This window comes from Lathyrus oleraceus, chromosome 1 (assembly GCF_024323335.1).
Source record: "Lathyrus oleraceus cultivar Zhongwan6 chromosome 1, CAAS_Psat_ZW6_1.0, whole genome shotgun sequence".
NCBI lineage: Eukaryota > Viridiplantae > Streptophyta > Magnoliopsida > Fabales > Fabaceae > Lathyrus > Lathyrus oleraceus.
In genome coordinates, this window is record NC_066579.1 from 95,005,287 (window position 1) to 95,018,768 (window position 13,482).

The following is a 13,482-nucleotide window of genomic DNA, read 5'->3' on the forward strand; positions in this document are numbered from 1 at the left end:
AAGTGTTTTTCACACTTACACTTAGAATAAAAACTCGTTGAATATTCTTGTTAAGTGTATACTTAGCTTAAAATTGTGTATCTGCTTATTTGAAGCATCTTGTAAACACAAAACTTTTTATTGTAACTCTGATTATATTCCTCAAGCGACCAGGTCAGTCATGCTCTTGAGAAGCCAATGACAGGTAGTCATTGAGGATTAAATCTCCTTAGGCGACCAGGTTGGTCAGGATCATAAGGAGACAGTGACCGTCATATTTCTTAGGGTACCAGTTGGGTCAGAAATCTTAAGAAATCAGTGACAGGTTATCATTGCTTTTGTAATCAGTTTGATTAGTAGATTAATTCCTTTTCTAATGCAAAATCACTCAGGCGGGTGGACTGAATGTAGCTTCGTTAATAGCGAACCATGATAAAAATACTTGTGTTCATATCTTTATATTTATCATTTATGTTTGATACATTGGGTGACAAAAAGTTTTAAATTCAGAAACTCAATTGAAACCTCCATTTCTTGTGTTTTTTGCGCCTTCAATTGACATCAGAGCCCCCGGTTCTGATTTTGACTACTTTGTGCCAAACACTTAGCTGTGTCAGATAAAGATCCATTTTTTAAACACAATATGGCTCAAGCAAACAATGATAAATATCATTATTCTGCTAAACCTCCAATCTTTGATAGAGAAAAGTTCGACTATTAGAAAGATATAATTGAAAGTTTCTTCATAGGTTATGATGTTGACCTATGGGATATAATGTAGATGGTTACACACATCATGTAGATGATAGCAGTAGTGAGCTTGAAAGAAGCAAATTGAGAGATCAACAAAAGAAGAATCACAAGAATCATCATAGATCAATAACTATATTGTTGAATGCCATTTCCAATTTTGGATATGAAAAGATAACAAATAGAGACTCTGCTAAGTCTATATTTGATTCTTTGAAAATGACCCATGAAGGAAATGAGCAAGTTAAATAGACTAAAGCCTTGGGTTTAATCCAGAAATATGAATCCTTCAAAATGGAATAGGGTGAAATGATAGAGGAAATGTTCTCAAGATTTCAAACTCTTGTGACTGGATTAAAAGTCTTGAACAAAGGCTATACCGTTGCATATCATGTAAGGAAAATCATCACAAGCCTACCTAAGAAATGGAGACCAATAATGACAATACTAAAGGTGTCAAAGGATCTGAACAATACTACTCTTGAAGAACTTATAAGTTCTATGAGGAGTCATGAGATTGAAATTGAGGAATATGAGCCATAGAAAAAGATCAAGTATGTGGCTCTAAAATCCAAAGGTAAATCTGAGATGACTAAAGTTTTTCAAGCCGAAGAAAAAGAGTCTGAAGAAATCTCAGGAGAAGAAGATGAGTTGTCTCTTATCTCAAGAAGGGTTAACCATATATGGAAGAAAAGACATACAAAGTTCAGAGGCCATAGAAGAACAGGTGGACATGCTGAGTCAACTTTTGGGCAGATGAGGTATGAGGTTGGCCAAGAAGTCACTTACTTCTAGTACAAGCAGTCTGGTCATTATAAAAACTTGTGTCCCAAACTCATGCCTAAGAAGAAATTATCCAGAGAAAATAAGAAGGTTTTTATGGATACCTGGGACGACTCAAAGGTTCAGAAGATGATTCTGAAGAAGAGTAGGCGTGCATGGCAGTGATGGCTAGCTGAGAGGCATCTGACTCTGGATCAGAATCAGAATCAGATTCAGACTCAAATGGGGTATTCTTTAATCTAACTCGTTCTGAAGTTGAGTCATGTCTCACTGAAATTCTTGAAAAGTTTCAGAGTTTTTAGAACAGGCACAAGGATCTGAAAAGAATCCATGTAGCTGACTCTGAAGCCCTTAGTGAGCTGAAGAAAGAAAATTCTAATCTGAAAGAGAAGCTTTATGTTCTTGAAAAAGATAACTCTGTTTTAAAAAGCAAGAGTAAAGAAATTGAAAAGGAAATTCTTTCAAAAGCTCATATGGAATCTGATGATGTCATAAAGAAATATGACATGGCTTTTCAGAAATTTATTACACGAAACATAGACAGAAGCAAAATGGCTTCCATGATCTATGGAGTAAGCAGAAATGGGAAAAGAGGTATTGGTTATGAACCACATAAACACTCTAGGGTCAAACCTAAATCTAAACAAAATGCTACAAAACCAAAAGCTCTATACTCCCATTTCACTTATGGGTACACAAATGATTATGCTGCACAAAAACCACATGTTAAGAAAAACTTTGGGAAAACTAACAAAAAAGGACCAAAAAAGATATGCGTACTTAAAGATAAAATAATTTATGTTGCGAACACCCTTAGAGCAGAGTTGAAACACCAGTCACGGTACCTTGACTCTCGATGCTCATGGCACATGATAGTAAGATGACATATGTTCCAAAGTCTGAAACTTAAGCCTGGAGGCACTATAGGTTTCAGAGGCAATCAAAAGGGTAAGATTGTTGGCTCTAGAACTATTGGTAATGTCTTTCTCCCTTCTATAAATAATGTCTTATTTCTTAAAGGTTTAATGCATAACTTATTGTCCATGACTTATTTGTTAAAGGTGACAATGGTTATGATATTATCTTTAATAAAAAATCATGTAAATCGGTTAGTCAAAGGGATGGTTATGTACTCTTCAATGGAAAGAGAAAGAAAAACATTTATAAGATCAGACTTTCTGATTTAGAAAATCAAAATGTTAAGTGCATCATGTCTGCAAACTTAGAAGTTCTTTACCATTACAACACAATAAAATAACGTTTATGGAAAAGTTAAGCACTATGTCCTAGGATTCACTAGTCGATCCTTCAAGTAAACTTTTTCAAAAAGAGACTAGCATTTGTTTACATAATTTAGGGGTAAATAGGGGGTAACTTGATCATTCCATGATCAAACGTGATGAAGCCCAGGAGATGATGATCATTTATTTGGGAGCTGGCCCGTTGGATGCCCTGACGTATTGTGAGAGAACTAGAGGTGCACATGCCAAATTTTCTTACTTTGAGACGTTATATCAAAACAACTTAGAGTTGGTCGAAAATGTTGGTGGCGGTGATTTATAGGTCACCTACCACAGGGAGTGTGCTTTGAGGTGTTTCCTCTTATTCTTGGTTGACACGTCCATTATTGTGGACAAAAGTGCAACCTACGTCGATGTGGCATACCTTAAGTATTTCATCGACTTGTCGATCATTCACGGGTGAAAATGGTGGGGCGCATGTTTGGTATACTTGTACTCCAAGTTGAGTGAAGGTTCTCTTTGGACGACAAAGAAAATGATAGGCTCCTGCACCCTGCTAACGGTAATTTCCATAGCCACTATTAATATTAAAACCATTTTTTACACTTAATACTTATTCGATTTTAGGGATGGATCATATCCCACTTTCACCGTATACACGGGTTTGATTATGTGCTAGAGTATACTAAGTATTGGTCACGTAATTTCCTATATTGCCCGCGCAGAGGGAATGATGTTGTGCGGTCGTTCCGTGTGTATATTGATCAGACTCAGGACAATGACATTGACTGAAAACCATACATCATTCATCGGGACATTGTTTCCTTCAACCCTATTTCATTTTACTCTAGATGTTTGGCATGTGGGACGAATCTGATGGGCAGGTATCTTCCAGAGCGGTGCATGCGTCAGTTTAGATATGTTTATATCATTCCGAGATCCCCCTTCGTGTCTGCTCCTATCAGCATCGTCCACAGACATCTTGATGACATATTGGCGGACTACGAGGGTCATCTGGTACCAAAGGAGTATCAGAGTATGTCAACCACAAGTCAATGGTCTTATACGGACGGTTACATGACTTAGTTCTATAATGTCTCACACCCTATCATGACACCGCACACTCCTGGACGTCTACTTAGGTCTCCTCATGAGGAGATCCTGGAGAATGAGCAGGCCAGGGATGACCATGACATTGATGTGTTGTCAATATGTTAGTATATTATGTGAATTGTGTATGAGGGCATAAAGTCTAGATTACTTGAGAGGTGGAGATGATGTGATTTGCCTAGCACGTTCAATTCTTACTGAGACACCGAATACCTTGGATTACGGGCGACAGAGGAGAAGTCAGGGGGTTAGGATTAGGCATACGCACTAAGTTATGCTTTTATTTGTACTGAGAACAATGTTTTTAATATGATTGGATGTTTTTTTAATTAACGCACTATTTTGCTCTACGATATTCGTGTTTATTAATGCTTGAATCAAATAATGTCAATGTTAGTCAAATTAAAATGGATTTGAATTCATAAAAAATACAAACTTAGGACAATATTTATTTCCAAAAAACATGCGGTGAAAATTTCGAAGATGCATCTTCAAATTCACCCCAAAAATATTCGCGAACCTAGGAGGATTTTTAAGTTTTCAGAAGTGCGACCCATACCGTAAGGGTGAAAAAAGAAATTGTCTCTTCTTAATGTCCTTCATTCTTTTCCTCCACACTACCAAACAAAACTAAAGCTTTAAATAAAATGGACCAGCCTAGATGTTTTCAAGTATTGAAGACTACATTGATAAAAAAAAGTTAGACCAAACATTCCAACATTATCTCATTAGGTTGTCAATGTATTTGGTGAGTTACTTAATTTCTAAGGAATATATACAAAATGTACTTAATTTAATATAAAAAAAAAGTAAAATAATTGAGAGGTTACGAGATGCAGCCTTTTATTCACATACAAATGTAAGATTTCTACCATATATGAAAATAGAAAATGGAAATTTTATGTGAAACAAAACAAGGTCAAACATTAACAAACTTTACAAGCTATCCCATCTTCACCCCTAATTCTACTATTATGCTTTATCATTTTTTAATTTTAATTTATCATGTTGATCACAATTACATGTTTCTATTCATATCATAGACTAAGAACAGAAGTACCAATGCTGCATCCCATTAGATGAAGAACGCGGATGCAACCATATAAATGACTGGTGCTAAATTCAAATGTATTTAAAGAATTTTTCCGCTTAAATGTTTATAGACACTGATGAGTCACAGAAAGGTAAATATACTTAAGAGGAGTACACTAAAAATTCATGGTAAAGGACAAAAAAAAAGGCCCTAATGATTCACTCAATCGTCTACAACCAAATGTAATAATACATATGTAAACACTGACACAGCCATTCACCAAGAGGAAAAATGCAACCCCCCCGAGAAAGGTACACTTCATGAAAAAACAAACAAGATTCTGAGCGCTGCATACTTCTGTCTAATCCTGCAAAAAAAAATGTACTGAAACATCAGATACATTATTACCATAAGAAGGATATGATGAGAATGCAAAAAAAGCAGAGCAGGAATGAACATAAACAGTTCATTTAAAACTGTATGACCATATCTTGTTGCATTTATTCTCCTCAGTTAGTTAATCAGATCTATGATGGATCTCATTCTCAATTACAACACATGTTGTTCTTTTCCTCCTGGCCAAGGATGTGAATAGGAAGAATCTAGGATAAAGTACTAAAGAATTTTATATTTGTTCCAGCACTTACATTTTTATTTCTAACAAAAATACTTACACCAACTCCTACCAGAGAGAGGAACTTCAATACACATACATGCTACCACGTTTTCCTTAACTAGAATATGGCCTAACCTGACAAGTTTGTTAACAATCTGGTAAATCATGAAATACCAGATTGTAAACTAGAATCCATGATTTTTAATTGATTCTTCTCTATTTATGTTGGTATATAATATTTCAAGACTTACCAGACTGTTAGGAAACTTTTTAGGCTGTCCCAGCATATCACAGGTCAGCCATGTTGGGCCAGGTTGGGTCATGTTGGGCCGAAATGGTTTCCTACTTAAATTTTGTTACCCCGGCCAGTATTTAATATTGGAGTAATTTGGTCAGTCTATTGGATCACACCAACAACAATTCCAACTTAGTAAGACAAACTGTCATGAGTCGCTCTCAATCTATCCTCATGCACCGACGATCAGTTCACAGCCCCACCCTCATTAGCTCCAGGTGTCAAAACCCCGACCGCTCAAGACGGAGAAATGATGATTGACAAGAATTTCAAACAGGTAGGCGCGCGGACTAGCCAGAAATTGTGATACAAATATAATCATTTGAATTCATTTTTATCATCATTGGTTAAAACTATGATAAAACAGTGATGGGTATGTTAAGTGTGAAGAAAACACAATTATAGTATAGTAGATGACTAGAATTAAACAGAATAATGATCAATTTATCCGAGATACACAGAAAATCTTAAAAGATACAAGAGTGGACATACCTCTTCCATTTGAGTACTATCAGTATTTCTCTGCTCTTGTGTATCATTAGATTCAGCAACAACTGCATCTTCATGTTTTTCATCGACATTATCAGTTATCATATTATCAGTCAAGCTTTTTAGATCTGCAGGAAGTTGCCCAGACTTCAGTGCCTGTTAACATGAAACCCGATTAGATGACATATAATTGGTTATTTTTGTAATATATAAGAAATTTATATTAGAAAGATACAATAAAATAGCCAAGTGAATGTCATAACAAGGATCACAAGACACACTAGTAGCAAGAATTTCAATTTTTCCCACTGTATCTCCCAAACGACCAGATAAATTTATGACAAAGCAAATCTCAGTATGGCAAAAAATCCAGTTTACATAATCTAAGCTAAACTATGCTGACAGAAAAACTGAGATTATGTTTATGAGTTTCAATGATACACATTTTCACAGGAATAAATTATTATCCAATTTAGAAAAGCTAGTACCTTTTCAAGTCTAGCAACCTCTTCAAGAGTCTGTGAGTTGACAATAGCAGCCTGCACACAGAAGAAACATGTAAACCACAGGTAATCCACAAATAGCTGTTTGATGTACCAACCTCTAAGAGATGGTAACTCAGAAAGATGGCCATATGATATAATCCAGAATAAGGTGATTCCTTAGCTCAAGAAAGTATCAAACAGGCATGCAAGATAATTTCAATAGAAAACTGTTTAACGTATATTGCTACACTTATATACTATGCATGGGCGCATGGCTGACTCGGCCATCCTAGATTATAGCTTTCATATTGGTTAGATTGGTACTTAACTAAAAATAGAAAGTTACAGTTGTCTCCATTTTTTAGTCTCTAATTGACTCATCACAGTTGAAACCAATAACTTTCTCAAATCAATAAAACTTTAATTTCAGATTCACAAATTATCAGTTTTCTCTATTTTTCTCTCACTCTTGATTCTTCCTCTCAGTTTTCTTTCAAATATTACTCTTTCACTGCAAAACAATAAAGAGTTATGACACGGACTGGTGAAACAGAAAGCATATGCATCTTACAGCATAAATCTAACTTATAGGATAATGAGTAACACTTTCAAAATAAGCCACCCTCAAATGCATCATCAGTTTAATGGAGATCCATGGCATTTACAAAAAGGAAATCAGCAAGACTAACTAAACGGATGTTTTTTTAATGGTGGTGAATGATGAATAGCTATAGTTCTATTCATCTTTGAAACATTAATTAAAGTAGCAAGAATTAAAAGTAGAAGAATAGTTGCTTCAGGCCAAGCATTGCATGGACACTAGTATTTGATTGGTTTCACACAACAAATGAGATGTGGTAATATTGTCAGTACGATCACAAGATATAATTTAGACTCCTTATTGTTGTTGTACCAGGTGACTGCCAGTGTTATCAATGGTGGATGGCAGTACATACCATTGCAGCCTATTCCATGGCCCATGGCAGGCATCACTTAACAAATTCCCAATGGCGGTTGGCCAAAAATCCACCACGACATGGCAGAATGGCAGCACCATGGCCACCATTTAACAACACTAGTGACTAGTTTTTTATGCAAAAATTTCCTATATCATGTTATATGTGCTGTATTGGATCTGTGTTGTACTACATATCTCAGCCACATTGTTTGTTATATCACAAAGTGTTGCTATACTTTGGAGCAGTTTTTAATGGTTTGCCATGAAGTTGTGGGTTAAAGACTTAAAACAAGCAGGGAATCTCCTCATCTACTACAAGTCTACAATTTTTAAGCTACGTACACAATACATGAAAAAAAGAAAATACAAAAATTATAGAGAATTGAACACCGTGTATGGCACATAGTCAACCCATTTAGTGATATGATCAACCTTTTTACAAATTCACTTGAAATAATACCTTAATAGCAATAATTTGCTCTGGAGTAGGAGCTGTCACTTTGGGTATCTGTTGTTCCTCTGTAGCTTCTGAAACATCTGAAGTTTCAACAGGTGAAACCGGTTTCGCTGGTGTCCTTTGAGCTTCTTCTATAACTTCCTTTGATTCAAACAAATTTTTGGCTTCTAATCGTTCCTATTAAATTTTTAAAAACTATCAAACGAATGAAATAGAGATGAAGAAGGATATCTGCAGTAAAATTTCCACAACTTGGTCTTGGTATTAAGAGCCAAGGGTATGTATTAAAATGAAAATATATTCATTCAAATTAATTTTCAGAACATCCTATATATTATATTTCAAACAACAAGCTAAAGAAAAGATAAATATGCATAGTGACAAAGAAAACCTTACCTTATTCTTCACTTTCTTGAAGTCCAAAACTCGGAGGGACTTCAGCTTGTGGATAACATAAAGCCTATAATTAACTTTTTTAGTAATATTGTTGTCTAGAAGACTAAGGAACTGCAGCTTTGAAAGGGATGTCAAAGGATCAATTTCTACTAAGTTTACAATCCTGTTGTTTGTGAGAACTAGTGTGTGTAAATTCGGTAGAAACTCTGAAATACAAATAGCATAGAAAGGTAGAAAGTTACATATCTTGTTGCTTACAGCTAGAAGCAAGATGGGATAAAGAAAAAGGATGAGATATAATCAAGGTTCAAATTGTACCTCCAATATTAGGATTAATTCTAGTAATCCTGTTGTTATTGATAAGTAGTGTACCCAATCGATTAAGAAATGGCAAGTTTTCTAGTTTGACAATCTCATTGTCGGACAAATCTATGGTGTCAAATTGGTCCTGCAAGGAATCCATTACAAAAGAACTCAAATTCATGAACATCAAGTAGGCCCATCAAGACTAGACGAACCCTATCAAAACAAAAGAAAGCCCAACAATAGAAGTAGTTAAAAGGAATGCAAGAAGGTAAGTTTGCACACCTCGGTGGCACCTATGTTTTCGATTACAGATATTTTGTTGCCTGCAAACAAAATGACAAGCTTGCTCTTACACGAGAACAGAAAACATATATTTGTTTGTCAAGGAAAAGCGGCAAAAGTGAGTGAAAACATGAGAGAAACAAAAATACCTCGAAGATCTAACTCACGCTCCTTAATGGTATTGAAGAAATGAGGGCTTTTCCATATCAGGTCAGCAGTGAGCCTCACCATCTCCCTATGTTGACAAAAAGAAACAGATAGTTACTACGAGAATGATGACACTCGATATTGGGGAATGTGATTATGCTCGCTCAAACTACAAAGTAGAGCTAGGAGCACAAGCTAGCCTGCTCGTTTAAGCCCTCCAACTAAGGACCATTATATGAAGGTCCCGACGGGCAGTTCATAAATGTGAAAGCTAACTGCCAGCCAGCCAACCAGCAACATGAAAATGCGAGTTCATACCCAAATGGAATTCATATTTTTTTTATTTTCATGTTATGAGCAAGTAATCTTAAGAACCAACCCTCACAACACCTTTGCACGTTACTTTGAACAATTCTGTAGAGCAATTATGTTCGTAGATAACTCAACAATCAAAGCTAATAAAAACCAAACTAACATTACAGAACTTGCAAAAACAAATCAAATCAAAAAATTATCCTTTCAGTGCCATTTTCAGAGAGGAATATATTCAGAAGCAACGCATGATAAATTCAGAACCCTTCACTGCCATGTTTCCCCGCTAACTGACACTCATGTCTAATGAATAAGGTCAAAACTTGAAATTGAAAAAATACTCACAGGCAGAGTGCAACAGACAGAGTAACTGGAGCGACGGAGGAAATGGAACGACGGGGGAAGTCGACCGGAAGAAGCCACCGGTGAAATGAAGAGAGGGAAAAGGAAAACCTAATGCAATGACATATGAATCAAAAACCTAAACGGGCTGGGGTGCATTTAAACGGGCCTTCCAAAATATTCCCCAAAACCCCCCTCTTAGACTCCCTACTCCCACAAAACCATATGAGATCATCATTTTACTTAACAACTTTTAAATATTTATTTTTTGCAAAACCTTTTAAAGTATAATTATTTTATTATGTTATTCAAATTTTATATTTTATATTATTTTAATAGTTAGAATTTGAGTTTCAAATTATATTTTGTTAAAAATAAATAAAAATAGATATTAATTTGAGAAGTTAATTTGAGTCTTGTGTTGTGGTAGATATTTGATTTCGATGTGATGGACGGAATTAATCTATAAGATTAACACTCTAACGTTCAAATTAGTATGCGATATTATAAAGATAATTACTAACCAAAAGATATTATACAAAATCATTCAACCAAATGTATAGAAATAATTAATAGTATTTACAAAGAATGATATAATATTTTAAGATTGATTTCGTACACAAATATGATTTTTTTTAATAAATAAGATACACACACAAATACTGTGATCCACAATTTTAAAAGAGATAATTAAAGTGTTATTGATAAAAAAAATTGAGTCTTTTGTGAGTAGCATAAAAGAAACAAGTGAATTATAATTCAAGTTCAGCATATAATCTTTGGGGTTGAAATATGTTCTATATATAAATAGTGGAGACTTTCTATATATAAATAATTGAGAGTTTCTGATCAACTTGAAACTAAAAATAACAATAGAAAATACTTTATAAGATATCATGCATTCCCTCTTGACCATTATTTTCCAATAAAAAAGATATAGTCTATATTTGTAAAGGACCATGATGTTCTCGTTATTTTATAGTATTGTCTACCAATAATCTCAAATTGTATAGAAACTTCTACACATCATCTATCTCGACATGGTTGCAATGGTCATCTAAATGAATATAGGAATTACCAATGAATCGACAAGAACTTTATTTCCAGGAGTAAACTTTATCATTAAAGTTCAAGTTTGATGTATGATTATATTTATGATAATCAATGAACAACTATTTAGTCTTTATCCATATTAAGGCATACAATTAGGGATCCCCATGTACACTCCCTCGTTTGGAGAAGGAACATACAAGGAGAAATAGATGAGATTGCACTTCCCTGCATGGAAATCACATCACCAACTTCAATAATCAACTTTTTGTTTTGCGCAAGAGCGTTAATACCCATTGTAGGGCTTATTAAAATAATTCGCAGGCTTCAAGTTTCACCTTGTTCATCGTAATGTTAATAGAAAGGCATGTTCAAAAGTATATCAATAATGATTGTACAACTTTCACTGAAACATAAATATAAAGACAAAGTAATCTCGGTGATATTATTACAATCATTGGAGTAGGTTCATCAACCAGGTGTTTTCATTCTATGTCTCGCCATTTAACTATATAACTAGGGTTTTCAATCCAACTATTCACATAAGGTTACATTAGAATTTTCTTTTTGATGAAAGGAATATTAAGATTTAAGAATAATACATAATGACATTGTTATAACTAGATTTGTATGTTTTATTGATAAGATCTTTAAAATACTTAATGTTATCATGGGATGATATAGTTAGCCACATAATTTTTGTTGGGTAACATTCTTTCTAATTTGAATATTGTTCTCTTTAATTGCTTTCTGTAAATCGTTGAATGGATCATTTACTTTGCAATTATACTCATATTTAGTAAAATGTATGCTATACTTTCAATATTTTTTTACAATTGCTTATGTATTTCTAAGTTTAAGATTATTTTATGACCTTGTAGAAATATTTTTTAGGTTATAGTTGTTAAATTTATTGTGTTGACAACAATGTAGATTCTAAATATGTCAAAACTCCCCCTCACCAGGGGTAAAGGAAAAGGCTCGTTGTTGATGTTTGACACCCAAAACATTGTCCACTTCCAAATTAATTGAAGCAACAACATCACGTTGATTGATATTTTGTAGAAATCGGTCATACTTATTTGGCTGGAGGTAACTTCGTTCCCTGAGTTGTAAGATCATGCAAAATATTTGTCAACATAATGGCTTTTGCATTTTTCCCCCAGCAACATTTTTTTCTCCTATTGACCACCATGTCTAGAAACTGACAAGGTTGTTGTGATGCACTGGTTAAGCCCGCCCCATGTGAGCTTTGGCCTTCGTCATCACAGTTTTTTCTCAACCACTAAAATATGATTCTTCCTTCCTATAAAAGATAAAAACAGTCGGTCAAAATCATCTAAAAAGAAACAGAATAACACTCATGAGAGAAAATGCTTTACAAAAAAATAACTCATAAACATAGGGTAGTCCATCTCATATCTAAACAAATCCTTTACCCACGGGATACAAAACTGTTACAAGAGTTCAATTGCTTCCCTATCCACCTCACTAAGTTTAGTCGAGTTGTAACCTGTGATGGTGAGGGGCTAACCTATCAATTAGAGCGGAAACATATATGACTAATTTTCCTCATAGTAGATGATCTCAAATCCTCAGACAAATGCCTAACTATTCAAATGTAATTGAGAGGGGGCGATGTTGATTACCCAAATAACGTAAAATTCAAAGAGGGTGAAGACGATACCAACTTCAAAAACCATGGTGTAAAAGTAGAAGTACTCATTTTCCACTTAGGGAGGTCAGTGCATGCAAACCCTCTCACCTCGAACACAAGGCTCCAAGATTACTTCGACTTTGTTATCAATGATATGCAACTCTATACCCACTCGAAAAGCCTTAACTCAATTATCTTCAAGAGAAATGGAATCCATGCTCGGGACTTTCTCGCATAATGGACCCAAGGGATAAGTGGAAAGCTCCGTGATGAATTTGATAGAACTTAAGATGAAAAGATCAAATCAGTGTCACCGTTGCTAAACGAACTATTGGAAAAATTGAACAACTCCTTTACATAATTTTCTAATCCATTTTCCCTGATCTGTTTGGAAATCTTGCAACCAATGATTCACATTTATCTAAAACGGGTTGGGGTTCTATGGTTCTCCTAAACGAATCACACTCCCAAACAAACACCATAACTAACAAAATGATGAATAAAAAGTAAAAAAATGGGTTGATGTATTACTTGTGATTTTTTGCAACTAGAGAACAAGAAAGGAAGAAGATGATTGAGAAGAGAGCACAAAAGAGTTCTATTGAAAAGTAGAAGTTAAAATGACTTTAAACAAAAAAGGGCCTTGTCTATTTAAATACACAATTGGCATACAAGAAAATAACCACATTTGATGCTAGCAGCCTAGGGACATAGAGGGTAATGATGATTATTTTTTATGAGTCCTAAGGCACTTAGAAATGATTGGGGATAAACAAATATAAATTACTAATGAA

At 34.6% G+C, this 13,482-nt stretch overlaps 1 protein-coding gene across 1 annotated transcript; it reads right to left on the minus strand.

The window, feature by feature from the left end:
• Positions 1 to 4,970: 4,970 nt before the first annotated feature.
• On the minus strand, positions 4,971 to 10,152 carry LOC127118829 (U2 small nuclear ribonucleoprotein A'). The gene is made up of 9 exons (XM_051049081.1): positions 9,985 to 10,152; positions 9,330 to 9,415; positions 9,181 to 9,221; positions 8,911 to 9,040; positions 8,593 to 8,798; positions 8,200 to 8,373; positions 6,785 to 6,835; positions 6,300 to 6,452; positions 4,971 to 5,263 (listed from the first exon to the last, which is right to left on the minus strand). Exons 2-9 carry the CDS (start codon positions 9,409 to 9,411, stop codon positions 5,258 to 5,260), a joined length of 843 nt encoding a protein of 280 aa, XP_050905038.1. The 5' UTR covers positions 9,412 to 9,415; positions 9,985 to 10,152; the 3' UTR covers positions 4,971 to 5,257.
• Positions 10,153 to 13,482: the final 3,330 nt, after the last annotated feature.

Bases quoted from the DNA above. Each gene is read 5' to 3' on its own strand.
- LOC127118829 (XM_051049081.1), bottom strand. From the start codon at position 9,411: ATGGTGAGGCTCACTGCTGACCTGATATGGAAAAGCCCTCATTTCTTC. The intron at 9,222-9,329 runs GTATTTTTGTTT...TTTTGTTTGCAG, and splicing joins GCGTGAGTTAGATCTTCGAG to GCAACAAAATATCTGTAATC. The intron at 8,374-8,592 runs GTAAGGTTTTCT...AAAATTTAATAG, and splicing joins TCAAGAAAGTGAAGAATAAG to GAACGATTAGAAGCCAAAAA.